Source organism: Mastacembelus armatus, chromosome 7 (assembly GCF_900324485.2).
Source record: "Mastacembelus armatus chromosome 7, fMasArm1.2, whole genome shotgun sequence".
NCBI classification, from domain to species: Eukaryota; Metazoa; Chordata; class Actinopteri; order Synbranchiformes; family Mastacembelidae; genus Mastacembelus; species Mastacembelus armatus.
In genome coordinates, this window is record NC_046639.1 from 10,629,428 (window position 1) to 10,656,776 (window position 27,349).

At 39.9% G+C, this 27,349-nt stretch overlaps 3 protein-coding genes across 3 annotated transcripts; 1 reads left to right on the forward strand and 2 right to left on the reverse strand.

The window, feature by feature from the left end:
* Positions 1 to 2,968: 2,968 nt before the first annotated feature.
* LOC113145090 (tubulin alpha-1A chain) lies at positions 2,969 to 6,034 on the reverse strand. The gene is made up of 4 exons (XM_026331453.2): positions 5,887 to 6,034; positions 4,655 to 4,877; positions 4,422 to 4,570; positions 2,969 to 4,318 (listed from the first exon to the last, which is right to left on the reverse strand). Exons 1-4 carry the CDS (start codon positions 5,887 to 5,889, stop codon positions 3,338 to 3,340), a joined length of 1,356 nt encoding a protein of 451 aa, XP_026187238.1. The 5' UTR covers positions 5,890 to 6,034; the 3' UTR covers positions 2,969 to 3,337.
* Positions 6,035 to 13,385: 7,351 nt separating this feature from the next.
* On the forward strand, positions 13,386 to 16,323 carry LOC113145251 (tubulin alpha-1B chain-like). The gene is made up of 4 exons (XM_026331717.1): positions 13,386 to 13,525; positions 14,637 to 14,859; positions 14,944 to 15,092; positions 15,196 to 16,323. The coding sequence occupies exons 1-4, from the start codon at positions 13,523 to 13,525 to the stop codon at positions 16,174 to 16,176; spliced, it is 1,356 nt and encodes a 451-aa protein (XP_026187502.1). The 5' UTR covers positions 13,386 to 13,522; the 3' UTR covers positions 16,177 to 16,323.
* A 608-nt stretch (positions 16,324 to 16,931) lies between these two features.
* Positions 16,932 to 26,788, reverse strand: pmelb (premelanosome protein b). Its single transcript, XM_026331716.1, has 11 exons — positions 26,731 to 26,788; positions 24,756 to 24,851; positions 24,338 to 24,484; positions 23,613 to 23,741; positions 23,036 to 23,197; positions 21,855 to 22,187; positions 20,312 to 20,443; positions 20,110 to 20,212; positions 19,805 to 20,010; positions 19,629 to 19,716; positions 16,932 to 17,094 (listed from the first exon to the last, which is right to left on the reverse strand). The coding sequence occupies exons 1-11, from the start codon at positions 26,786 to 26,788 to the stop codon at positions 16,932 to 16,934; spliced, it is 1,617 nt and encodes a 538-aa protein (XP_026187501.1).
* Between the last annotated feature and the right edge of the window lie 561 nt (positions 26,789 to 27,349).

Sequence of the window (27,349 nt, forward strand, 5' to 3'; positions counted from 1 at the left end):
CTTGATAAAAAGCTTTGTTGATTGGTGTAACAACAACTGTCAAAGCTCAATATCAAGAAAACCAGAGAAACGGTGGTGGACTTTAGGAGGAGCAGGAAGACTGTCCCTGTTTCCATCCTTGGAGATGAAGTAGAGATTGTGGAGAGATACCTTGGAGTCCACATTAACAACAAACTTAACTGGTCAAACAATACAGATGCACTCTTCAAGAAAAGACAGAGCAGACTGTTCTTCCTCAGGAGACTCTGTTCCTTTTGCATGTGCAACAAGCTGCTGAAGATGTTCTATCAGTCTGTAGTAGCGAGCGCACTGTTCTTTGCAGTTGTGTACTGGGGAGGTGGCATCAAGGCTGGTGAGGCCAACAGTTGTTGGACTGGAATTGGACAGTCTGGAGGCTGTGGCAGAGAGGAGGATGGTGGACAAAATCAACTCCATACTGGACAATCCTGCCCACTCACTTCATGAGGAACTGTGGTGAATGGGAAGTTCATTCAGCCACAGACTAATTCCCCCTCATTCCCCCTCATTTGGTACCTGCCAAGACTGAAAGATTCAGGAAGTCTTTTGTGTCCACGGCCATAAGACTCTATAATTCCTCAATATAAGCAATAATGCACACACACACACACACACACACACACAAACCCCCCAAAATAAATAATTAGTTAATGACTTTATTACTTTATTAATTACTTTATGAATTACTATTAATCAATATAATTTAAATAATCTCAAATTTAATAACTGCTGTAACAACTGAATTTCCCCTTGGGGATTAATAAAGTACTTCTTCTTCTTCTATATAACTATAATTGGAATATGTTTCAGTAAACAGGTAAAAAAAACAAAACTTGTGTCAATGTCAAAATATTTATGGACCTAACTGTATATGTAAACAATGATGCAAAAAATGTGACACAAACAAGTACCCCAATTTCTTCTATGATGGCATACACAGTGACAGGGCCCCAAATTAAATCTGACATTATTAATTTTAATTGTGTTTATTTTATAAATAACATTATCAGTCATCAGAGAAAATGGCCTCTTTGCCACCAACACCTTCCTGGTCTATGAAACCGGCTGATGTCACGTCCCTCCTTTTGTCCTGGTTTTGACTCATGTATCTTCCCAGCACTACCACCAGAGGTCTCCATGTAGTACAAATGGTTGTATTTCATTTGTATTCAAACCCTTCAATTTGGCTCAACATTAGTTTTCTTCACTATGTTATGTTTCTAAACTGTACTGAAGTCACACAAATAAAGAAAACTAAATCAAATATTCTCATATATGTAATCATTTTGTTCTCTTAAATCTAAATACTTTTTCGCAAGAAACTCTTGTTTGAATAGAAATTCATACACTGGATAATCACCCATTTACCCATCATAAAAAAAGATAATTTAACAAAATATAAAGCCAAAAACAATGGCCACTGTATGATAGCGAAAAACTGCACAAAGATGTGATTTTCACATGCATGCTTAGCATACGTTGGTAATTAGGTTCTTCATAATATTAACCCAAATTTTGTAATTTGTTAAGATTTAAGAATTTGTATCTCAAGTCTTGGACTTCTTCAACTTTACAGGTTCAACATACATATTTGATTTAAAATATATATATATTGGTGATTGCAAACCTTTGGTGGCAAGCTCCTTAAAAATACAAGGTGGTTTATGAGATAGCCTTTAATTAAACAGAAAAACACTGTGGCAGTGCATCATACAGCTTCTCTTTCAATCCAATCGCTCAACCCTGCACGAACAGCTTTCAGCATTACAGTTATATTGTATGATATCTTGTCAGCTTCAGTCTATCAATTATTATGCAGGATCCTTGAATATTTTGCTGCTGTCGAGTCGTGGAGACTATATATTTCAGAAGTCTCTGTTTTAATCACAACAGGCGAATGGATAGTTAAACATGCCACTTATTGGAAAGTTTTATGTTAATCTAAAACCTGTAAAAAGGGCAAGAAACAATGTTAATGTAAGGTTAGTATGAACAAAGCTTAGTTAGAAGCATTATGTGGCAGGATTGGATTTTTTAGAGGTAGCAATGTATTTGACTACATTTGTATAATGTATGAAAATCAACAGTCTGTTTAATTTTTTGGGGCATATTGACACTTAAAACAGTTTATAGACTGCTACAGAGAAATATCATATGACCTAACAATTTTCCTCCTTTTCCCTTAGACTTTCAAACAATAATTCAGGCAAAAAGAACATTGAAAATCATGCTGACCATGCAATCATGATGGCTTGTTGATATTATGCAGTTTAATGAGAGAAGCACTGGAACATTCTTACAGAAATCAATATGATAAATGGTTTTAGTGTAACTGAAACAAGGCACTGTTATGGAAAGATCAAACATATGAACTAGTAATTACAGGGGAGTCTTCGATTCTGGCTGAACACAAATCTGACTGGTTACATAAAAATTTGACTTGACATGTCTAAAAAATATTCTGCCTGCCTTAATAATGTTTTAGTTATACACCAATTTAGGCTAAATCCAGGGTCTTCTGACAATCATAGAAATTGTTCAGAGTTCAGTATCAATTTAAGAATTTACTGAATTTAGTGAGGTTTCACAGCTGTCACAAATGCATATTTGTGTAGTAAGTCAAAATCTTAGGTTTAAACTACTTTTTAAAATCAAAGCTCATCATTTTAAAAAATACTGTAAATCTGCTGAAAAAGCCATAACTCAAATATGCAAACTGTTGGGCTATAGACTGCAGACTACAGTATAACACTCACTTTTTCAGAGTGGTTTATGGGGTACTTCTGCAACATATGTAATGTGTGCTTATTAGTATATAGTCATTTGGTACCTGATTTCATCAGTGCAGAATTCAAATTCTAATCATACCTTACTAAAGAATAAAAAAAGATATGCATAAAACTGTAGTATAGTATAGTATATATGTATATAAACAACACAGACAACTTCATATGTTACAGGAAATTTATTTTGAACAGACCCAAACTGACATATTTTTAATATTTCCTAGTCTGAATGTAGCCAAACTCATTTAATAGACAAACAGTTTTGGAATGTGTTTGAGAACAAACTGTAAGTGCTTCCTGCTTCACGAATGCTTTGTCACTTTTAACAGTATTCTTCTTCACCCTTGAAAGAGTAAGCTCCTTCCTACTTCCCACATATAACCTAGTAAGCCCCTTCCTAGCACAGGAACTTAACATCCAACCTTGACGTTTACAAGACATTTGTTCTGAACAACCAAATTAATGAGCAAACATTGATCTTTGGAAAGTATTTAAGAATTTATTATTTCCTGTTTAGTGCCTTCATGTCCATTTTAATACTCCTCTCCTTCCTCCTCTCCCTCTCCCTCAATCGAATCGACTCCGACCTCCTCATAATCCTTCTCCAGAGCAGCCATGTCCTCTCTGGCCTCAGAGAATTCTCCCTCCTCCATACCCTCACCCACATACCAGTGAACAAATGCACGTTTAGCGTACATCAGATCAAATTTGTGGTCAAGCCGAGCCCAGGCCTCTGCAATAGCAGTGGTGTTGCTCAACATGCACACAGCCCTCTGGACCTTGGCCAGGTCTCCACCAGGAACTACAGTGGGAGGCTGGTAGTTGATGCCAACCTTGAAACCAGTGGGGCACCAATCCACAAACTGGATGGTGCGCTTTGTTTTGATGGTGGCAATGGCTGCATTCACATCTTTGGGCACCACATCACCACGATACAAAAGACAGCAAGCCATGTACTTGCCATGGCGAGGGTCACATTTCACCATCTGATTGGCTGGCTCAAAGCATGCATTTGTGATCTCAGCCACTGAGAGCTGCTCATGGTAAGCTTTCTCAGCAGAGATGACAGGGGCATAGGTGGCCAGTGGGAAGTGGATACGGGGATATGGCACCAAGTTGGTCTGGAACTCTGTCAGATCAACATTGAGGGCACCATCGAAACGAAGGGAAGCAGTGATGGAGGACACAATCTGACCTATTAGCCTGTTCAGGTTGGTGTAGGTAGGACGTTCGATATCAAGGTTCCTACGGCAGATATCATAGATGGCCTCATTATCTACCATGAAGGCACAGTCAGAGTGCTCTAGGGTGGTGTGGGTGGTCAGGATGGAGTTGTAGGGCTCCACCACAGCAGTTGACACCTGGGGAGCTGGGTAGATGGAGAACTCCAGCTTGGACTTCTTGCCATAGTCGACAGAGAGACGTTCCATCAGCAAGGAGGTGAAGCCAGAGCCAGTGCCACCTCCGAAGCTGTGGAAAACCAGGAAGCCCTGAAGACCAGTGCACTGGTCGGCCTGAGGACAGACAGACAGAGACACTGAGCAAATCTATCAGACAGCGATTCAGTTTGATATTTTAGTTTAAATTAGGAACAGTCCCCTTCTGATAGTTACCCACCAGTTTGCGGATCCTGTCCAGCACCAGGTCAATGATCTCTTTGCCAATGGTGTAGTGTCCACGGGCGTAGTTGTTGGCAGCATCCTCCTTACCGGTGATCAGCTGCTCAGGGTGGAACAACTGGCGGTAGGTCCCAGTGCGCACCTCATCTGAAGACACAGGGAAAATCAGAAATGACTCAAGGGTTTGAATAAACTAAATCAGGAGGCAACTTTATATTTCTGAAAGTTTACCGATGACCGTGGGCTCCAGGTCCACAAAAACAGCTCTGGGAACATGCTTTCCAGCCCCAGTCTCACTGAAGAAGGTGTTGAAGGAATCATCTCCTCCTCCAATGGTCTTGTCACTGGGCATCTGTCCATCCGGCTGGATCCCATGTTCCAGGCAGTAAAGCTCCCAGCAGGCATTGCCAATCTGGACACCAGCCTGACCAACGTGGATGGAGATACACTCACGCTGTGTGAACAAAAAAAAAAGATTATCTACCTTATAATTTTGCACTGACACAGGGCAAAAAGTAATGTTTATAGTTAAGTTTAAAAAACCTATAACTTTTTAAATTAATAATATATAAGTACTTCTGAAAAACCCATGTGAAAATGATTAGGTTGTGGAGGAAATATTTCTAGTTGTAAATAAAGTGATCATTTTAACATTTTCATTTTATTGGCAGAAATCTCATAGCAGTCTGGTTAACGGTCGTCAAGTCTAGAGGAAACTTTACTGGCGCACTGCGTTTTGTCTAGAACTGCGTTGCTATGCGACAAGTCCTTCACTCCGGCAACGGATGACGTTTGTAGAAATTCGCATGAAAATGTAAACTATTAACCTCTAACCAACAATTAGTTAACTATTAACCTTTGTATACTGAAAAAAGTTGTGTTTTGGGTAACAGACTTAAAACAACAGAAGACTGTCTCTATTAACACCAATGCAGCAGTTATCAGGGAACAACAGTGTCCATCACTAGAATGCATGTTTAATGCCTTGTGCCACGCTGAGTGCATTTCATTGGTTTTCCCTAAGAATAAGGTTGCTCTGGGTGTAGGACATTAGTACTAGCTACTTAGTAATTACAGCTTGTGCTTAGTCATGTCGAGGGGCAAAATAAAATACCGCAGAGCCGGCGGCTGGACTAAAGCCTACATTATTCACTCTGCTATGGACTGAAACCCTCTTTTGTTCATTCTGCCCGCCACGTACCCAGCGCGCCATATCACATAACGTCACCCACGCAAAATTGCATCTTATAACCGCACCTAATATGCAAAATTGCATCTTATAAACACACCTAATATTAACATTTACTTGTCTAATACCCATTTGTAGATCTAAAACTACACTTTTACTTCCACTTTTCCGTTAATGTTAATGCTTCTTCATCATGCCCACAAATTACACCTCTTGGAAGCACCTTGTATGCGTCAAATCTGTCTGTTTATCAAAGTTGAGATAAAGTTCTTACCATTTTGTTAGGTTTTAGTCGCGGTACAGGGTTGCAGAAGCTCCTCGACAAGGAGTCTTACAATTCGACAGTTATGGGGTCGATGTAAGAGATAATGGCGCAAACGGGGATAGACAGAGGTATATATGCAAGTACTGTCCCGGTACCGGTGGGAGCTGTGCCGTTATTGGCCAATTCACTGTCAGTCTGACGTTTCCAAGGTTTTCGCGGATTTCTATTGGATTAACGGTTCTCTCGCTAGAAAGACCACTCCCACACCCCACCCGAATCTCGACATCCTCCTGTTATTGTGCTGCAAGCATGGCGCTTCTTATTGTGAGGAAAGTGCTGTGTAATTGTCAGCGCGCTGGTTCCAGACAGACCCAGTCTGCTGTTTGTATGTACTGCTGCGTCGAAAACGAAAATAAATTAAAACATGACATGGCTTTTTATCAAATAGAGCAGAACAGTAAAGACTGTAAAATATGACAATAGTATTTTGTTAACTATAACCATGAAGACTATTTCTTTTATTCTTAGTAGACATCATACATAATACATGTGAACATCTCCCAGTAAAAACTCCTCTGTAACCATTTGCTTAACTTTCAACATCATGACTGCTTTAATGCTGCAGCATTGTTACACAAAGATTTGGATACAGTATCATTTGTTAATATTTCCTAAAGAAAATATTAAGAAACATGCATCATCAATTAATCCAGGGATAGGAGTCTAGTCAACCATAGGCACCTTCTGTCCCTTGGAGTATCCAGCAAAATCAAGCATATTCTCCATATTCTATTTATTTAAAATTTCTGTTCTTATGTGGTGGTTGTAAGCATTATTCAACAGTAGCAGCAGTTGAATTGATTTGCAGTATTTTGGCTTGGTTTTTTAGTCTTCTCTAGATAAAAGAGGTCAAACTGCTCAGTCACACATGCGGGACATGTAGGCCACAGGCGCCCAACCCCCTGCCCTCCTCCCAAGATTTAACGGTTGCTAGGAAATGAATAATGGAGTTGCCTAGATACAGCCTAGTAGCCACATAGACTGCCTTTATCTGGTAGTCATGTGACCCAGCTTAAATAGCAGCATTAACAGGCTGCACTACAGCTGCCTCTGTGTAGGGATTTCAGTTGCTTCAGCCATCTCTTTCACTAAATCCTTCAACCTGATCCCTTTCTGTGTCCGTGAGAAAATGCACTTGCCTTAATGTGCATGTGTCCTCATCTTATAAAACCTATTACAAAATGTATAAATGTATGATGTCAGGAGGATGATAGGGTGTGGCCTCTGCAACACCATGCACAGCATTAGCTCTTTTGTTCATACGTTCATCAAGGCAGTTGTTTGCATAAAAACCCACTCTGTACAGACAGTAATGTAACAGGACATGCAATTCAGCTCTGATGGTGTTTGTCTTCAATATTTAATAACAAAAGCCATAAATCTGTTCTCCATAGGCCTACAAAATGGCTCAGCAAACTAACCAATGGTTAAACACTTTGGTTGCTAACAACAAAGGAAACTCTATGACAACAGTTGCCCTCAGAGAAGATATAATTCTGCTTTAAATGTGGACCTAATTGAAAACCTTTTGTGGTATTCCTTTTTTAACTCTTGTTTATGGGGTCTCTCCGCCTTCAGTGTTATCTTCAGCAAAGGAATGCAGCAGAAATGGACTGAGTTCAGTTGAGTGAATCAGCCAGTCAACAATATGCAACCACTTTGCAACATGTTTAGGATTGTTGTCCTGCTGTTAGATCAGATGTGGTCAAATGAGTTGCATTCATCTGAATGTAAGCACAAGGAATGCTCACCTATGCATTTATCCTGGTGCTTCATCATCAGAGTAATTATCAATACTTGTGTTCCAGTATAACCCAAACAGCAGACTAGCATGTAGATGTTGTGTTTTGAGTCGTGAACTGTTCCATTTCCTCTTCATCCTTTCTTCTTTCCATCATTTTTCTAGTGGTTGAATTGTGTTTCAGGTGTTTACAGAAGTCTAATTTTTTATATGTTTATTTTATTTATTTATTTTTTTATAAATTGCAACCTAGCCTTTCTATTTTAGCAGAGATTTTGTATCTTATGTTGAACCCTCTGAGTTCCTGGTCATGATCTCCTCTCTTGATGGCTGACAGGAAAACATGTATGCCTTCATCCTTGAAAGCATTCTTGATTTGTTTTTTTTTTTGCTACTCATTATCTTTTTTTACTTGCACGACACACAGATGTCCAAGAAACATTTAGCAGCCAACTGTCCAGTTACTTTAAAATCCTTGAGATTCAGGCACTATGTATTAAATGGGATATATTTTATTGATTTGTAGGTTGGTGTAATCCTACAGAAATTAATGCAATATGTATGACAACATGCCTTATAGAAGAAGAAGAAGTACTTTATTAATCCCCAAGGGGAAATTCAATTGTTACAGCAGTTATTCTAATTTAAAGTTATTAAATTATATAAATTAATAGTAATTAATAAAGTAATAAAGTAATTCACTTGTATGTAGAAGAGTAATTATTATTATTAATTAATTAATAAGTAATTATTTATTTTGGAGGGTTTGTGTGTGTGTGTGTGTGTGTGTGTGTGTGTGTGTGTGTGTGTGTGTGTGTGTGTGTGTGTGTGAGGGTGTGTGTGTGTGTGTGTGTGTGTGTGCATTATTGTTTATATTGAGGAATTACAGAGTCTTATGGTTGTGGACACAAAAGACTTCCTGAATCTCTGTCTTGGCATTAGGAGGAATTAATCTGTGGCTGAATGAACTTCCCATTCGCCACAGTTCCTCATGAAGTGAATGGGCAGGATTGTCCAGTATGGAATTGATTTTGTCCACCATCCTCCTCTCTGCCACAGCCTCCAGACTGTCCAGTTCCAGTCCAACAACAGACTTTGCCTTCCTGATCAACTTGTTTAGTCTGTTGGCCTCACCAGCCTTAATGCCACCTCCCCAGCACACAACTGCAAAGAACAGTGCGCTCGCTACTACAGACTGATAGAACATCTTCAGTAGCTTGTTGCACATGCCAAAGGAACAGAGTCTCCTGAGGAAGAACAGTCGGCTCTGTCCTTTCTTTAAGAGTGCATCTGTATTGTTTGACCATTCCAGTTTGTTGTTAATGTGGACTCCAAGGTATTTGTAGGAGAGAGCACAAACTCAGGGCTCAGGGGAGAGAGAGAGCACAAGGTTAGTGCACCGATGGCCCTTGGGCAGTCTAGGCCTATAGCAGCATAAGTAAGGAATGGTTCAGGGTTACCTGAAGCCAGCCCTAACTATATGCTTTGTCAAAGAGGAAGGTTTTAAGTCTAGCCTTGAAAGTACAGAGAGTGTCTGCCTCCTGAACCCAGTCTGGGAGCTGGTTCCATAGGAGAGGAGCTTGATAGCTAAAGGCTCTACCTCCCATTCTGCTTTTGGAAACTCTGTGAACCACAAGTAGACCTGCACTCTGAGAGCAAAGTGGTCTATTGGGATAATATGGTACTATGAGGTCTTTAAGGTATGAAGGAGTTGATCATGAAGGGATTTGTATGTGAGAAGAAGGATTTTAAATTCTATTCTGTATTTTACAGGGAGCCAATGAAGAGAAGCTAATATAGGAGAAATATGATCTCTCTTGCTAGTTCCTGTCAGGACTCTGGCTGCAACATTCTGGATTAACTGGAGGCTTTTTATGGAGATACTGGGACATCCAGATAGTAATGAGCTAATCTAGCCTTGAGGTAACAAATGCATGGACTATTTTTCTGCATCATTTTGAGACAGGATGTTCCTAATTTTGGCAATGTTGCGCAGGTGAAAGAAGGCAGTTGTAGAGATTTGTTTATGTGTGCGTTAAAGGACATGTCCTGGTCAAAAATAACTCCAAGGTTTTTCACAGTAGTGATGGAGGCCAGGGCTATGCCATCTAAAGTAGCTATAATTTTAGAAAAGTTATTTCTGAGGTTTTTAGGCCCAAATACAATAACTTCTGTTCTGTCTGAATAGTGTTGAAAGCACTTGAAAAGTCAAAGAACATGACTCTCACAGTGTTGCCCTGCCTCTCCAGATTGGAGTATGCTCTGTGCATTAAGAAGATGATGGCATCTTCTACTCCGATATGTTCCTGATATGCAAACTGCAGGGCGTCCAGAAATTCAGACACTTGGAGACCTCAAGTGTTGCAGGACCAGTCTCTCAAACACGCTAGCGCTACTGGTCTGAAGTCACTAAGGGTACTGGGAGGGCCTCTTTTTGGTAATGGGACAATAAAGGAAGTTTTCCATAACTTAGGCACCAGAGAGAGGTTGAAGAGTTTCTGAAAAACCTCTGCAAGCTGTCCAGCACACACCTTAAGTACTCTGGGACTGATCTCATCTGGTCCTTTTGCTTTGTTGGTCTTTAGTTCAGCTAGTTCCTTCCTCACCTGTTCTGTGGCAAAGGCTGGGCCTGTGTATTGTGTTGATGAGGAGTCAGATGGTGAGGGCAGGGGAGGAGTTATTGGAGGTGAGGTATACTTCAATGTTGTATGGCTGCTGATAGAGGAGATGGCATCAGTGGGCAAAGGGGAAGCAGCATTGGCAGAGATGTTGGGTGGAGGAATGTGAAGAGACCCCAAGGCATCAGCTAAAGTAGTGGAGGGAGGAGGGATGGTGTGTGAGGACACCAGGTCAGAGTAAGAAGCAGAGGGGGTGTCAAATCTATTGAAGAACAGGTTAAGTTCATTAGGAAACCTTGAGTCTCCTTCCACAGCAGTGTGACTTCTTATAGTCAGTCATTATTTTCATCCCATTCCACACCTCTTTGATATTATTCTTTCTCAACTTGTGCTCTACTCTGTCTCTATAGAGCTTCTTTGCCTCCCTCAGCTTCCTCTTGTCCTTATTTATCCATGGCTTATTATTGGGGAAACAACGAACGTTTTTGGATGGAACAACATTGTCCTCACGGAAATGGATGTTATCTGTGATACAGTGAGAGATACCTTCGATGTCCTCACCATGAGCATCCATGAAAAGGTCCTTGTGCTGCACCTGATGGAGGAATGAACAGTAACAACAATGGCGTGTGAAAACTCACAGGGCAGGTAGTGTGGCCTCAGTCCAACCACCAACATCTCTTATATGTCTGGAGTGCAGATGCAGTCCTTCATTATTACATGTCCAGGGTTGCACCATTTGGAGTTAACAAAAACAGAGAGACCACCTCCTCTTTTCTTGCCGCTCTGTTTGCCTCTCTCTGCTCGCACTAGTGAGAACCCAGGCAGTTCAAGCAAGCGGTCCGGTATATTTTTATGCAGCCAGATCTCAGTGAAGCAAAGCAAGCTACACTCTCTGTACTCTTGCTGGCTGAAAATATTAAACATATGCTATGAAAGGTTATTTCTGGGCTTGAAAGTTGTTTTTATGCACAGCTGAGGAAGAAGTACTCAGATCCTTTAGCTCCTTTTGTAAAATTTCTGTTACAAGCAAAAGCCCTGGGTTCAAAATTAGAGTAGAACTAAAGTAAAAAAATTTTAGCAGCCAAATATCCTCGAAGCACCAAAAGTATGAATATGTAAGAATATTACTTAAATATACTAAATGTTGCACCCACCACTGCTTGTATGTTTGTTGCTGTTTGTTATTTATTTCTGCCTGTATTCTTTAACTGCCTCTTATATGCTTAATACAATACTGGTTTTTATAGTAGTACAAGTACAGATTATCTATTGCATTAATTGTGTTTTTATATGTGTGTCCATATTCTAGCATATAGTTTGATTTGTGTGCAGGCATGGGCGTGTCTCAGTGTCTGTTTAAGTTAAAAATATCAAAAATATCGAATAAAGGCCAAATTCATTAGTTATTAATGTCACTGAATGATAGTTGCTGTTAAATTATTATTTTTCATTATATCTGCATATTAAGTATAAATCAGTATAGTTCAGTGGCAGCTAAGATGTGTCTTTTTGATTTGTAGAACAAGGACAAAACATTTTTCATTCCAGATTTCCTGACAGGTTGTGCCACACCCTTGCAACCTCAGCACCAGTCAAAATCAATGTCAAAAACCTGCAGCAGCTAAAGCTCAACATATGTCAGTGTCTTATCATTCTAAAAAATGATATACCACAGCATTCTAAATTCATCACATGGTCCAAAAATTCAGTACATGGATTTTGCTGTGACAGATGGAAAATATGCTTTGTCACTTTGTTGGGTATCATATTCTGTTTTTGTAGGATGCAGTGCAGTCACCCTAATGCCATTAAAGACCACTCCCATCTCTCCAGCATTCCCATCCTCCCTCTCTCCTCTTGGTGAGCAGCTGCTCTGGCCCTCCCTGTCTCACAGCTGCTGCGGTAGAGGAGGGGGGGTGGACAATTTTTCCTCAAGAAGTGCTGGCCAAGCGCCATGGCTGCTTCCTGACTTTCTCTTTCATCCCCTGCAGTCTACATTGAGTACAGCAACCATAGAGGCTGGCTGTAAATCATACATCCTTACTTTCTTGCTGAATATGTGATTATTCCCAAATGATGGAGAGAGCTCTGACAAAAAAAAAACACAGTGTTAAAAGGATTTTGTGAAGGCTGGGAATGTAGTGATTATGCCATCAGCGGTATGCAAGCCTCTTTTCTAAAGGCTCAGGCATGCAAACAGCTTAAAGGGCAGGGTGTTAAGGCTGTAACTGCACAAACCCAGATCTGAAGACTACGGCCAACGCACATATTTCCCAGCCACTATGGCACATAAACTTCAATTTGGCCAATGACATATCCTGTATCTTCAAACTGGACAGAACCATTGGAAACACACCCCAACGTCAATCCAGCTAAACAGCGGAGGCACAGAGAGACAGGCAGACACGGAGCCACGTGATCGGCCCACTGAATGACATCATTGCAGAGAATCTAGGACAAAGAGGGAGGAGAGATGAAGAACTGGCCTGCCGGGCGGATACCATGGCAGGCCTCAGCAACATGAACGCCTGGATTATATCTGCTGGAGTGAGACACAAGCATCTTGTGCGACAGAATAGACATTGCATCATTTATAATGTGTCAGGTGCAAGGATGCAAGGAGTGTCACAGATGTTTATACAGTATATGCTAACATATAACCATTTCAAAAACATGACTGTCCTATTGATTTGTAGTTTGCCACACCTAAAGAACAGATGTCTGTTCCTCAGAATAAATAAGAAATTTGTTTTGCTTTAACAAAAATACCTAAAATGTCTGCTCAGCTAATAAATAAATAAACTATATTGCAGCAAATCACACCGCTGAAAGAAAATCACTGGCATCTCATTATTCCAATATTTCTAAAATCCCAAATACAACCAACCAGCAACCCCTTAGCAACTTCAACCACATTTAACATTTAACAGGGTTTTAAAATCATGATGATTTTATTTACGTTTGGAATCAGAATTAAGAGTCTAGGTAGGTTTTGAGCAGCATAGGCAAATGGTGGCAGTAAAAGCAGGTTTTTTTTTTTTTTGCACAGGAGCAAATCCACTGCCCTGCGTGTATAAATGTGCTAGCGCCGCCCTCTCATTCAGCAGTTGTTGCATCGACCCCGTTGGGTACAACACGCGACGCTAAGACACCGTTTTTTAAAAAAAGCCTTTGTTTCACATCTTCTCCTTCTCCTCTCCCTCTTTAAACCTCAAACGACAACATGGTAAGTGCATTTCCTCTTGCTGCCTGTCTGAAATCACTATGGGGAGGTAGAAATAGAGGGATTTAAGCAGTAAATGTTGTTAAGGCGATGTCGGCTTTTCCAGCTTAAGAGAAACCTCTGTATTTTAACAAACCCACGCCTTTTCTATCTGTGTTTACTTATTAAAATCCAGCACTAATTTTGCTGCTAATGTACAGATTGGTCTGCAGCAGTGGCATCATTGTGTAGAGATGAGAACAATGCACTGGCAGCATTCAGTAACAAACAGTGAGGAGGGGACATCTGTTTTTCTTGATAAAGCAGCAATATAACTTCATTTGCCTTGGCTTTTGTTTTGAGTTTATTTTGGACATTAAAATCAGACACTTTACAAACCCCGTGTCAGGGCAGGAAGGGGTGGGTTGGGTGGGGATGGATGGAGATTGGAGCTATCTTTTTTAATTAATAAGATACAGCAGAAGTATTTAAAATCTCAAACTTAATTAAAGAAAAAAAATCCAGCACACTGCTTCTGGTTTAAACATAACATCATTTATATATAGTTAAAATAGATCTTTAAATTGATTTCATCTGAACTAATAATTGGATTAGGGTTGTATTCATCCTTCTATATTCTAATTCTAATATATCATACATATTTTTGACTGAGGGATGATTAAAATGTTTTTCCCAAGCATTTGCTATGATTGTGCATTAACCAGGCACCAGAGCAAGTGGAATATTCCAGACCAATAGCGTAAACACGTGCACATGCAAATTAATTTGCATTCAGGCTTATGTTTGCATTCACGCTTATGCTTGTTACAGAGGGGAGAGAGTGAGATAAAAAAAAGACAAAAAAAATCCTGGAGGAAAGATGGGAGCAATATCCTTGCTCTGTGGGGGCTGTCAGGCATTTCTGTCCCCTGCAGATTGTGGTGCAGGGAGGTGCCTCTTGCTGTATTTCCTGTCCATCTCAGATAGGGGGAGCAGGCTCTTTAGAGATGCATGCATATTCAAATTTTTGTTGTAGATTTCAAGTAAAAACCAGCTGTGTCCATATGTGTTTAGATAGGGAATTAAAAATAAATGCACACAGAAAAATTATTCTTTTTGTTTCTTGTTTCCACAGCGTGAGTGTATCTCCATCCACGTCGGTCAGGCTGGTGTCCAGATTGGCAATGCCTGCTGGGAGCTTTACTGCCTGGAACATGGGATCCAGCCGGATGGACAGATGCCCAGTGACAAGACTCTTGGAGGAGGAGATGATTCCTTCAACACCTTCTTCAGTGAGACTGGAGCTGGAAAGCATGTTCCCAGAGCTGTTTTTGTGGACCTGGAGCCCACGGTCATCGGTAAACTTTCAGAAATATAAAGTTGCCTCTTGATTTAGTTTATTCAAACCCTTGAGTCATTTCTGATTTTCCCTGTGTCTTCAGATGAGGTGCGCACTGGGACCTACCGCCAGTTGTTCCACCCTGAGCAGCTGATCACCGGTAAGGAGGATGCTGCCAACAACTACGCCCGTGGACACTACACCATCGGCAAAGAAATCATTGACCTGGTGCTGGACAGGATCCGCAAACTGGTGGGTAACTATCAGAAGGGGACTGTTCCTAATTTAAACTAAAATATCAAACTGAATCGCTGTCTGATAGATTTGCTCAGTGTCTCTGTCTGTCTGTCCTCAGGCTGACCAATGCACTGGTCTTCAGGGCTTCCTGGTTTTCCACAGCTTCGGAGGTGGCACTGGCTCTGGCTTTACCTCCCTGCTGATGGAACGTCTCTCTGTCGACTATGGCAAGAAGTCCAAGCTGGAGTTCTCCATCTACCCAGCTCCCCAAGTATCTACTGCTGTGGTGGAGCCCTACAACTCCATCCTGACCACCCACACCACCCTAGAGCACTCTGACTGTGCCTTCATGGTAGATAATGAGGCCATATATGATATTTGCCGTAGGAACCTCGATATTGAGCGTCCTACCTACACCAACCTGAACAGGTTGATCAGTCAGATTGTGTCCTCCATCACTGCTTCCCTTCGTTTCGATGGTGCCCTCAATGTTGATCTGACAGAGTTCCAGACCAACTTGGTGCCATATCCCCGTATCCACTTCCCACTGGCCACCTATGCCCCTGTCATCTCTGCTGAGAAAGCTTACCATGAGCAGCTCTCAGTGGCTGAGATCACAAATGCATGCTTTGAGCCAGCCAATCAGATGGTGAAATGTGACCCTCGCCATGGCAAGTACATGGCTTGCTGCCTGCTGTTCCGTGGTGATGTGGTGCCCAAAGATGTGAATGCAGCCATTGCCACCATCAAAACAAAGCGCACCATCCAGTTTGTGGATTGGTGCCCCACTGGTTTCAAGGTTGGCATCAACTACCAGCCTCCCACTGTAGTTCCTGGTGGAGACCTGGCCAAGGTCCAGAGGGCTGTGTGCATGTTGAGCAACACCACTGCTATTGCAGAGGCCTGGGCTCGGCTTGACCACAAATTTGATCTGATGTACGCTAAACGTGCATTTGTTCACTGGTATGTGGGTGAGGGTATGGAGGAGGGAGAATTCTCTGAGGCCAGAGAGGACATGGCTGCTCTGGAGAAGGATTATGAGGAGGTTGGAGTCGATTCGATTGAGGGAGAGGGAGAGGAGGAAGGAGAGGAGTATTAAAGGGACATGAAGGCACTAAACAAGAAATAGCTCCAATGTGTTTTTGAATGCATTCCAAAAGTGTTTATCAATTTGACTGTCCAGAATAAAAATCTCAAAAATGTCAAGTTTGGCTCCGTTTGAAATAAAATTCCTGTGATATGTGAAGTGGTTTGTCTTTTGTTCATATATAATTATGAACAGGAAATATTATATATTAATCTCTCAACTGAGCTTGAAAGCAGTATTGTTTCTAATCACAGTTCACATACATGGTTTGTGACAATAATCCTCAACAAAATGTCTGAACATCAGTCTGGTTACTACTGATCATTTTTATTTGTCTTGGCTCCTAACCTAGGTAACTTAGGAGTACTTATTTACTAAAACATGGATGAGTTCAGCATCAGGGTGTTTCAGGAGGATCCAACAGCTTTGTGTCTCAAAGCTTTAGTGTTCCCTTGAGAAGCTCAACCACACTATCAGTGTAGCTGCTTCATACTGTTATAAATGTGAATTAGTAAAGCAATAATACTCAATTATTTTAAGCAAAGTTTATTGGAAAAACAGAGTTTTGGCCAAAAGAAAGCATAGTCCTTTACTACAAAAGTTCAGGGAATAAGTCTGGTAATTTATTTTTTATTTAAATGTTACATAGTCATGAAATTTGTCTTTTAGAAAACAGGTAAAAATGTATAAAAAGGTATCTCAGGTGCTTGTAACATGTAAATCAGATGTTGCTTGGTTTTGTATTTGGATGTGTAAGGCTGGATGGTTCAGACTGGCTTGTCCTGCAACAGAGGGCAGTTATCAGTGGTTCCTCGTCTGTTCAAGAGGTTCCACAAGATCGAGGCTCCAGAGCAGCTGTGGTCTTGGCCAAGCTGTGGACCTCCAGACTCAATGAGGTCTTCCTTCAGAGGATGGTAGGACAAGAAGTGCCTAGTGAGCGAAGCACATAATGCAAACAGGTTGTTTACTATATATCTTCAGCTTATTGTTCAGTTGTTCACTGCTCTCTTAGCATCATATTTGGCAGCAGCTGTTTTCAGAGAAAAAGCTCTAAAAACCCAAACTGCACTACCTGCTCAGCACTGAACTGAAGACATTCACAATCAGACTGACTAGTAAAAGCAGTGGTGTGTTTAGTAGCAAGATATTTCCCTCAAGACTTGATAGAAACTGAGCCGAGAAGAATGATTATTACACATACATTAAGTTGATTTAGAGAAGCATACCTCCAAATGAATAATAATGTTCCTCTGTAATTGCTATATGTGTAAATAAGGATTACTACTATTTGCTAGAAAGTACTAAGTATTCTTAATATTTGCTTATCTGTACACTATCAAATAAAATGATTAGAATATGTCAATGGTGTGTTCATAACTAGCTGCCACTAAATGGCAGTTATATATACCTTTGTATATTATTATACTTATTAAATAACCCAGAATATGTTTTATATTTTCGCTTCTGCTAAGTATCCACCTTCTGCTTTGATAACAGCTTTGCACACTCTTGGCATTCTATCAGTCACCCTCATGGAGTAGTCACCTGGAATGGTTTTCCAACAATCTTGAAGGAATTCTCAGAGGTGCTGAGAATTCACTTGTTGGCTGCTTTGCCTTCACTCTCATCCAACTCATCCTAAACCATCTCACATGGATTTGGATTTGGTGACTATGAAGGACAGGTCATTTGATGCAGCACTCCATCACTCTCTTTCTTGGACAAATAGTTCTTACATAACCAAGAGGTGTGTTTGGGGTCATTGTCCTGGTGGAACAAAAACAATGGTCCCACTAAATGCAAACCAGATAGGATAGCATGTTGCTGCAAAATGCTGTGGTAGCCATGCTGATTAAGTGTGCTCTCAATTTTGACAAAGTCAACAACAGTATCACCAGCAAAGAACCCCCACACCAACATACATCTTCCTCCATGATTTAACAGTAGGAGCCACACATTCAGGAACCGTCTGTTCATCCTCTATATGTCTAACAAAGACAGCGGTTAGAACCAAAAATCCCACATTTGGATTCATCAGACTAAAGGACCGTTTTCCACTGATCTATTGTCCATTCCTCGTGTTTCTTAGCCCACACAAGTCTCTTTCACTGGTTGTTCTTCTGAAGTAATGGTTTCTTTTTCGCAATTCAATCTTGATGGCCTGGCTTGCGTAGTCTCCTCTGAACAGTGGAGAGCATCACGTTGGCTCAGATGTTGCCTGGATCAACAAGGTCTGAGCCAGGTGTTGTGGAACCAGAACATTTTGACGAGAAGTGGGCTACTGGACCAAGAACAAAAAATTCATTGAAGAGCTGAGAATAGGGAGATCAAGGAGAACAAGTTCTCTAGAGGTTGGGGTCTACCACATGAGGCAGGACCCCAGGTGCAGGCCATGCAAAGAGGCGGCTGAGACAAACCAGTACATAACAGCAGGATGTAAGATGCTAGCAGGCAGGGCATACATGGAATGCCATGCCAGGCATAGTGTACACAAACTTCTGGGAAACACCCCCAAAGGTGGTTAAGAATGACTAAGCTAAGATCCTGTGGGACGTCCAGATACACACTGACAAACTGGTAATATTTAATTGATTGGACATAGTAGTGGCGGACAAACAGGAGAACAAGGTCGTAGTGATAGATGTAGCAATCCCAAGTGATAGCAACATCAGAGGAACAAATGAGGAACATGAGAAACTCAAGAAAGGACTAAAGGAAAAGATGGAAAAGATGTGGAAGGTGAAGGCAACAGTGGTCCCTGAGGTAATCGGAACACTCTGGGCTGTGTCCCCCTAAACTGGCAGAGTGGCTCCAAAGGATCCCAGAAACAACATCTAAAATCTCTGTCCAGAAGATAGCAATCCTAGGAAGAGCTAACATACTGCACAGAACGTTCAAGCTCCCAGACCTCTGGTAGAGGACCCACATTTGAATGAGAAAAAGGTTACCCGGAGGGGCAAGTGTGGAAATTTTTATATGGATAGAAAAACTTGTTATTTACGTATCCAGCAGTAGGGGGGATTCTTTTAAAGTAATGCCCATGATCAGTTAATGTATTTTCACTAATGTTCACTCTCCTTTTGACTTTGTTTTATTCTGTCAACTCCTGGGGAAAGTATCTGCTGCTAAATGCTAGTTGGTAACTTTGTCTTTCTGACATTAGGTTCTGGGCAAGTAGTGTAGAGTGCTTTAGAGCTTTTGAGTTGTCAAAACAATGTTATGAGAGAGGTGAGAACAAACTAAAAACTAAAAACTTCTTTAAAACAGGCTTTTCATCTGCGTATTAATATACATTTTGAGCTCTAGCAAGTATTCAGCACCAGGATACACACATAATATTTAATATTTAGTAGGATCAATTCATTGATTTTGTTTTTTCATGAGACTGACAATAACGCAAATACTCATTTTTCTCAGTCTTATCCCTGAAAATTGATATTCACCAGACAAATCAGGTTACTTACTTGTAGGAATATGCCATTATTCCTAATACTAGAACCAGAACTACTACACCCAACAATATGGCAACTGTGGTTGAAGAGGACACAGAACCTGTAAGAAAGAAAGGTTAAAACAGGCATGTATTGCCAGACCAAACAGCTACATTTGCAGGCGGCTGTGTGGTGCTAATGCTGCATACCCATGTTGACACTGAATTTGGCACTTGTGACAGCTAGACTGATATCATTGACCATGGACACATTGATGCAGTAGACACCAGAGTCATTGAAAAAGTGATGTAGCACCAGTTGGCACTCTTTGGAGGGCTGCACCATGTTGCACACTGTGTGAATCGGCCTCAAGCACTCTGCATCCAGGATCACACTACACACCTCTTTAGGAAGGCTAGAGAAGGATGGAGAAGATGCTCCATTGAACAGTAAAATACTGTTAAAGGAAATAACTTTTAGATTATTTAAGAAAGTATATTGTAGAAGCTTTTACCTTCCCTGGCAGGTAACAGTGATATCCAAAATATTTTTATCCATTATGGGTGTTGCAATGACAGTATTGTCCATTTGTACTATCTCTATTTTTTCAATGCCCTCTGAAAGCAAAGATGAGAAACACAGGGAAAAGGAGTGACAATGAAGATATTTTTTATTTTACATTTTAATAAATGTAGCACTAATAAAATATAACTCACCAAACACTTCAATGCCGGTGCAGAAGGAGCCATACCGATAAATCACACAGTCATCATCAGGTTTATCATCAGCATTCTTCTTAATGACCACCACTGTTGCTTGGCCTGTCAGGATCACTGCTCGCTTTGCACCTGGTGAAGACCAGGATTAGTACACTGTTAACAGAGCTCTGACATTCCAAATAAGAAACTTTTTGTGTCATCACTGATAAGTACTCCTCTGAGTACTTTAATTAGTCCATATAAAATATATATAAAATACATATGTTGTTTTGTTAATTATTAAATTTTTGCATAAATTAATGACAAATAATTATTCAAATATTTAATTTCATTCAACTAACTGACTAATCATTACAGCTATGTAATGTGTCTCCCTGGACTCATCTTGGCAGTGATGAATTAAAAAGTGTGTCACTATGGCCTGTGTGTACTTCTGGGTACAACAACTGAAGCTGCATCACGTTTTCAGAAACATCAATGGCATGCTTCTGAGGGTCCACATTGTCATTTAACATTTGAGACCATGTTGGAAATAAGCATAATAGGTCACATTAATATGTATTTCCTTGGATGGGTGTGTTTTGTAGATGCATACAAAAATCAAATGAAATAAGAAAAGCTGAGCTGATTGCTCTTAATCAGCATGAACTATCCGAATTTGAACGAACAACCACAGAGCGCACTTGCTCACTGTAGAATAAACTTGCATATTTGATAGTGCTTCTTCAAAAATTTGCATCAGATTTACATTTTAGGAACTTGGCTGAGACTTTTATCTAGTTCATCTGGCAGTTGCTAGGAGATCAGTATTGTGCCCGTTAACAAGACACATTGATGTTTTTGCAGATACTATCTCTGCTGGGGCTTGAATAAGTGATAGAGTGGTAGAATTACTTACTCTCAGCTGGCATGTCATGGTTGACTGGAGAGGGTGTCTTGGTCACTGTGGGTGATTCCTGGACATGTTGAGTAGTGGTGGCAGTGGAGGCTTCATCTTCAGTGTTGTCCTCCTCTGTGTCCGAAGGAACCATGTTAGCATTCAAACCAGTTGCCGTGGTGGAAACCAGTAGAGGCAGAGCAGATGCCAGAGCAGGGGCTTTAACTGCACATAGAAGAGGTTGTTGGACTAGGCTACACTACAGCTGTAGCTTTGCACAAAGACAGGAACCAGGTGGAAACAGCTAACCTGGTTCTGTTCAACAAAATCAAAATGAATTAAATTGTTATATCTCGTATATTTAATCTACCTCTGCTGCACTATTAATTGGCCAGAGCAGTAACTCAATAAAAGAGATATTGCATAAATCAGCAAGCAAGCTTTAGAGGTGCTTGTAGGCCAAATTTGTTAGAGATGGGAGTGGTTTATATCTTCTTATATAACTCTTAGCTTAAAAAAGTCAATCATTCTAAGTGTACTTCCTGAAATGCCAAATTATGCCTTAAACTTAACCACTGCTAAAAATGTAGGGCCCTTCCTTCCGCTCTTCTTCTGTCTTTGTACAGTGGTGTTAGGGTGAACTCTATAAAATGTGTGCATTACCTGTGGTACCCTGATCAATATGTGGACCAGGGGCTTTGGTTGGGGTATCAGCTGGTGGGTCACAGGCCTTATCTGGGATGACTGCCTGGATCACCACTTGAGGCTTAAATGAGCCAGAGCTAATGTAGGTGTGAGTGACAGTCAATTCTCTGGATATGAGGGCTCCACTTTCATCCCCAAAGTCCCAGTTAAAAGTGATATCTGCGTTGCTGAGGTACTTGCTGGGGTCATGGAGGGTGATGGTGAAGGCAATCGCTCTATTCTGGATGAAGCGCATGTCCCCTGCCACAATGTCGTTCACTTGGTCCAGGGAAACAGCAAAGGGAATTTGATCTGAGGAGAACACCAAATATATGGACAATTGGATTTTACAATATACATAATTTTATAGGGTGTTTGAATGATGTGGAGAGCTTATTTTTCCTTTTTTCATCCCTCCTTGTGAACTTTATTATCTACATTAAAAAGAGATCCAAACTATTCCATCAAAAAGTTGGCCTTTATGGATGTGCTTCTGCTTTGTGTGTTTCAGTTAGTGCCTAATAATGCTGATTTATTTAATGCATATTATTATTATTAATGTTAATCATCCCTATTCATTGTTTAAGTGTTCCATGTTTTAATTAGGGGGCAGCATGGTGGATGAGTGGTTAGCACTGTTGCCTCACAGCAAGAAGGTCTCGGGTTCGCATCCCATCAATCAGGGACCCATGTTCTCCCCATGCTCACGTGGGTTTACTCCGGGTACTCTGGTTTCCTCCCACAGTCCAAAAACATGTATGTCAGGTTGATTGGTGACTCTAAAATTGCCCATAGGAGTGAATGTGAGTGTGTGTGGTTGTTTGTTTCTGTGTGTCTGTATATAGCCCTGCAATGGACTGGTGACCTGTCCAGGCTGTACCCAAAGGACAGCTGGGATAGACTCCAGCAGATCCAAGTGACCCTGGTTAGGAATACGCAGGTATAGATAATGGCTGGATGGATGGATGTTATAATTAGACAATGCAGTCTAACTGTGCTATGTATAATGTGTTCCACACATTGGACAGGTTATTGTGTTCTTCTTTCTCAAGGGTGGGGTCCATAGAAATATGAATAATTCTGGGAACTGTCTTGCTTTTTTAACAAATAAAACATGCCCCCTTATACATTCGATCATATTTATACAGTTCCTAACTAACCTGTGATGGAGAACTGAGTGGAGGCATATCCTAAAGGAATGAACTTCTCCTTGCTCCGGTAGTGGTAGATAACAATGTCCATGGTGTAGGAGCCCAATGGGATGTCATCCGTACCGATGGTCAGGGAGGAGGAGGGGCCGTCTGCCACCTGCCAGTACTGACCTGCAAAATGAACATCCAGATCCTGGTGAGTTACCACTGTCTCTTCGGCACAACTATGGATAACTGCTTTCACTGTAATGCATCGTAAGAATGTTGTTTCATTGTAAAATGCTAAGTCTTCTGTATGGTGTGTACAGGGGCACAGCATGTTTGATTGGAAAGGATATAAAGGTTATCCTGAGTGCAACTATCAAATGAGAGATAAACATTACACTGCTAATAATTATTTTCACTTCTTAATGAGATGAAATAAACTTCATTAATCCCTGAAGGGAAATTCAGAACGTGACACTAAATCAGTTGACACTTTATGGTCTGAAGACCAAAAGTCAAAACATGGACTGAAGTGATCTGATGATATTCTATCATTTCAGGTCATATCATATTTGTGATTTAAAACAACAGCTCCACTCACCCCAAGTCTTCCAGACAAACACATAGCTTGGCTTCTTGTCATCCTTAACTGGTGTGCCATCAGGGAACACAGTTTCCCAGTCTGTGTTCTGTGTTGGATATACTGGCTCAGATTTATGGTACTTAGTTCCTGTAAAAGGGCAAGAACAGATTGGTTGTTTGAGATGGGGAGAAAGAGATTTAAACAAGACTAATGTGTTAATATGTGTGTGTTATATGTTACACAGTTTTATTATATTTCTCTTACATACAGTAAACTAAAATTTGATGAGTTTGTTGCTATTAACCACATCAATGTATTGTAATTGAATTATATGTTTTTTTACTTTCTATATTTATCAGTACTTCTTTCTGTTTTTGTGTTTGCAAATGTTCCCTCTAGAGAGGTTGCAGCATACTGCATAAATGTCAGCATGTCTGCATCAAGTGCTGTACCTATGCTATTAGTAGAATAAGAGATCCTTTATTAGCAGAGCATTTGACTGCTTGGTAGCAATAAAGGAAAAGTCAGGGGGTCACCTTTGGGCACCATGAATATTTATACCAAATTACATGCTGATCCATCCAATAGTTCTGAAATATTTCACTCAAAAATTCACACCTGCCAACCTCATGGTAGTGCTAAAATGAAAGAGAGCTAGGTCAGCCTGTGTTGGTAGTGCATATTTTGCCCAGTGTGTACATGGCATGTCGCCATTGTGTGTAAGTTTGTACTTGATGCTTTACTATTGACAATGCAGTCTTCAGCCCAAACAACTTCTCCATTAGGCTGGACCTTTTGGTTGTGTGGGAACTCAAGGTCAATGGTGAAGGTCACTTTGGCTCCAGTCAGAGTCGGTGAATCATTCCCCACATTAAAGGACACCTTTCCACCTGTAGCAAGAAACACAAACAGTGCATGTCTCTGGGTCCTCTAAATATGTTTAATGATCAACAGAGTAAATACATAATTCATACATTTTGTTTTTATTTTCAGAAGACTAAAGTATTTGGATGTTAGAGGGTCTGGTGGCTTAGAGATTTAATAATCCCCTCAGCACTTCTGTTATCACTATCACTACTAAAAAGGCCAAAATGCCAAAAAAGAAGTATGGCATAAACCAGTAAGTCTTGGGTTATTACAGTTTTATTTCAACATGCATACCTTTCCAGGCGTCTTTGTACTGTGGGTCTCCATCTTTCCAGATTGGGTACATCTTAGTGTTCCATGATGGATAGCGAGTGAAACGCTTTTTGTGTTCTGAAATATGAAAAAGACTTTGCTGTTCTTTTTTTCAGTAATGCTGCCTTTCAATAGTCCATAAATTTCATAATAATTTCCAAAATGTTTCCTGAAAAGACCACTGTAGTTTGCTAATAATTAGGCTATAAGGGAAAGAGAGAGTTTCCAATTGCTACATTAATTAATTACATTAATTCCAACCTAAACTTAGAGAGTATTTTAGTCAGTGCACAGCAGGTCAAACAAACATGCAAAAATTTGAAATTTGTCTTCAGGGAAACTACTGTACAATTTAAGATGCTGTGTTTGAAATACAAAATGCCCAAATTAGTGGGCATCCTTGCCAATATTAATTTCAAGTCCTCCAAATCCCTCTCATGTGATGCTCAGCTGAGTGTATGAACGTTTGTGCATGTTCATCACAGATTAACAGTGTAAAAGTTCTGAATTTGGATTAAATCTCAATAAAGTTCAAGTACTAGTTCAACCACAATGACAGGTAACAGAGCTGTTAGATGAATCAGACCTTTGGATGTGATTATAAATTCAGCCAGGATGATTTCAGAGTAATCGCTCTCCTATTTCACTCTGCTCATGGATGGCTTCATTGCAGTTTCCTGGTGATACAGCTTGAATGGTGAATAATAACAGGAACTTTACCACCATTCCTGGGTCCAGATCCTTAGACAGGTATTAAATCAACTAATTTCTGTAATGTTACATTGTTCAAAACAGTGGAGTGAGTAAATGGGAGTATTTCTTAAAGAGCAAATGCTGCAATTGTTTTATCTGTTCATATTCCACAGAATATACGCTCAATGTGAATAAGAGGAATTTTTACAACAACAAATAAAGGGTTAACATAAATAGTGGGTGATTTGATTCACAAAGGTCAAAATCTCTGTCACTGACATTCATGCATGCTTGACTAAAGAGGTCATCAGAAAAAGTTTTAAATCCAGACACTGTTGTTACTGTTATTCTAAGACACTGATACACACACCACAACACTTGTCTCCATGTTGGAGATGCTGAAATATAACACAGCTTACTAGAAAACATAAGAGTTAATTTGATTATGATTTGATTTGATTTATTATTTTCCCATGAAAGCATTTTTAACTTTTTTTTTTTTATCTTTCAATAGTATACTGCAATGTAAATGAATGCAATGTAAAGGCACAGTAGCTTCATTGGAATTAAAGCATGGTTGTCTCATTTTCATATGGTAAAAAATAATTCTAAAACTATATAACAATTACCATGCTAAATAATATGCCAATGTTGTCAATATTCCTAAAGTAAAGGTTTGAAACAATTACTTAAACAATGATGATGAAAAAACTGAAATTAAAGACTATAATTGTACAAAGTGTAACACTAGCACTGTAACACATTTGAACAACTTGTATTTGTACCGCACTACTACTATACTTGTACTTTCTTTATAGTTTATAAAACAGTTTAAATTCACTCCACCGTGAATTGCATTAAAATGCAGTTTACACATTAATGCATCAGTATTAAATCACTGCAATACAACACTTAGCTACTATAAGCACTGTCAGTACTTTTACTTGTGATACTTACATTACCTAACCCTAAGACTTAAATAAATTTACTTGTGATTTACTTGTTAAAATGAGCACATTTGCTTGTAATGGAGTACTTTCATTAGCAGTACAGCTACTTTTCTTCAAATAAATGATGTGAATACTTCCTCCACTCATACTGGTTACTCTGATTATTGACATTTACCATCTTTAAGTTTGTAAAAAGCCTCAGCTGTTGAAAGCTAATCTGAATGCTCTTGCTTTCTGGTAGCCATTTGTGCCTTGTTTTTTTATCACCCTTTTTAACTAAAATTCTCTGTTTACAAAGCATTTTCTGTACTTACTTGCAACAGTGTATGAAACCACTGCCAGCAGCACCAACAGCCCAACAGATAGCCGCATTGTTAATGCACCTTCTCTTTAAGAGGAATCCCTTTTGGGAGCAGCAAGCAACAGAAAACTGACTTTATAAAGCTTCTCATGTTTGACCTCACATGCTATAATAGTAGAAGAAAGGCCCTGCAGCCCGCCCCTCCTTCAGTTAGATTTAGGGCCACCTGGCCTGATTGTGATTTATGTATTTACAATAAAACCATGCGTCTGGGATTATAGTTGCATATACAGAAGCACCACAAAAAAAAGGGAAAATTCCACATGATAATAGATTTGATCACAAGACAAGGCTCAAGTATGCATAAACTGAAATAATTAAATCATTTTTAAATAAAAAGCCTGCAAAACTAAATGTAGAGTGCAACAGTGTATTTACTTTAATATACCCTAATATTATTTTATTATACTTCATTTTAAAGGGGATTACAATTTGTAGTCCAAAAACATATGTTGTGTCTTAATTAATGACTAAATTATAAAATGCATTGAAAAAAGATTTTAATTGCACTTTTAATTTAATTAAAAAACTCTAATTAAAAGTAGTAGTTTTGCTCAAGCTTGCTTCCCCAG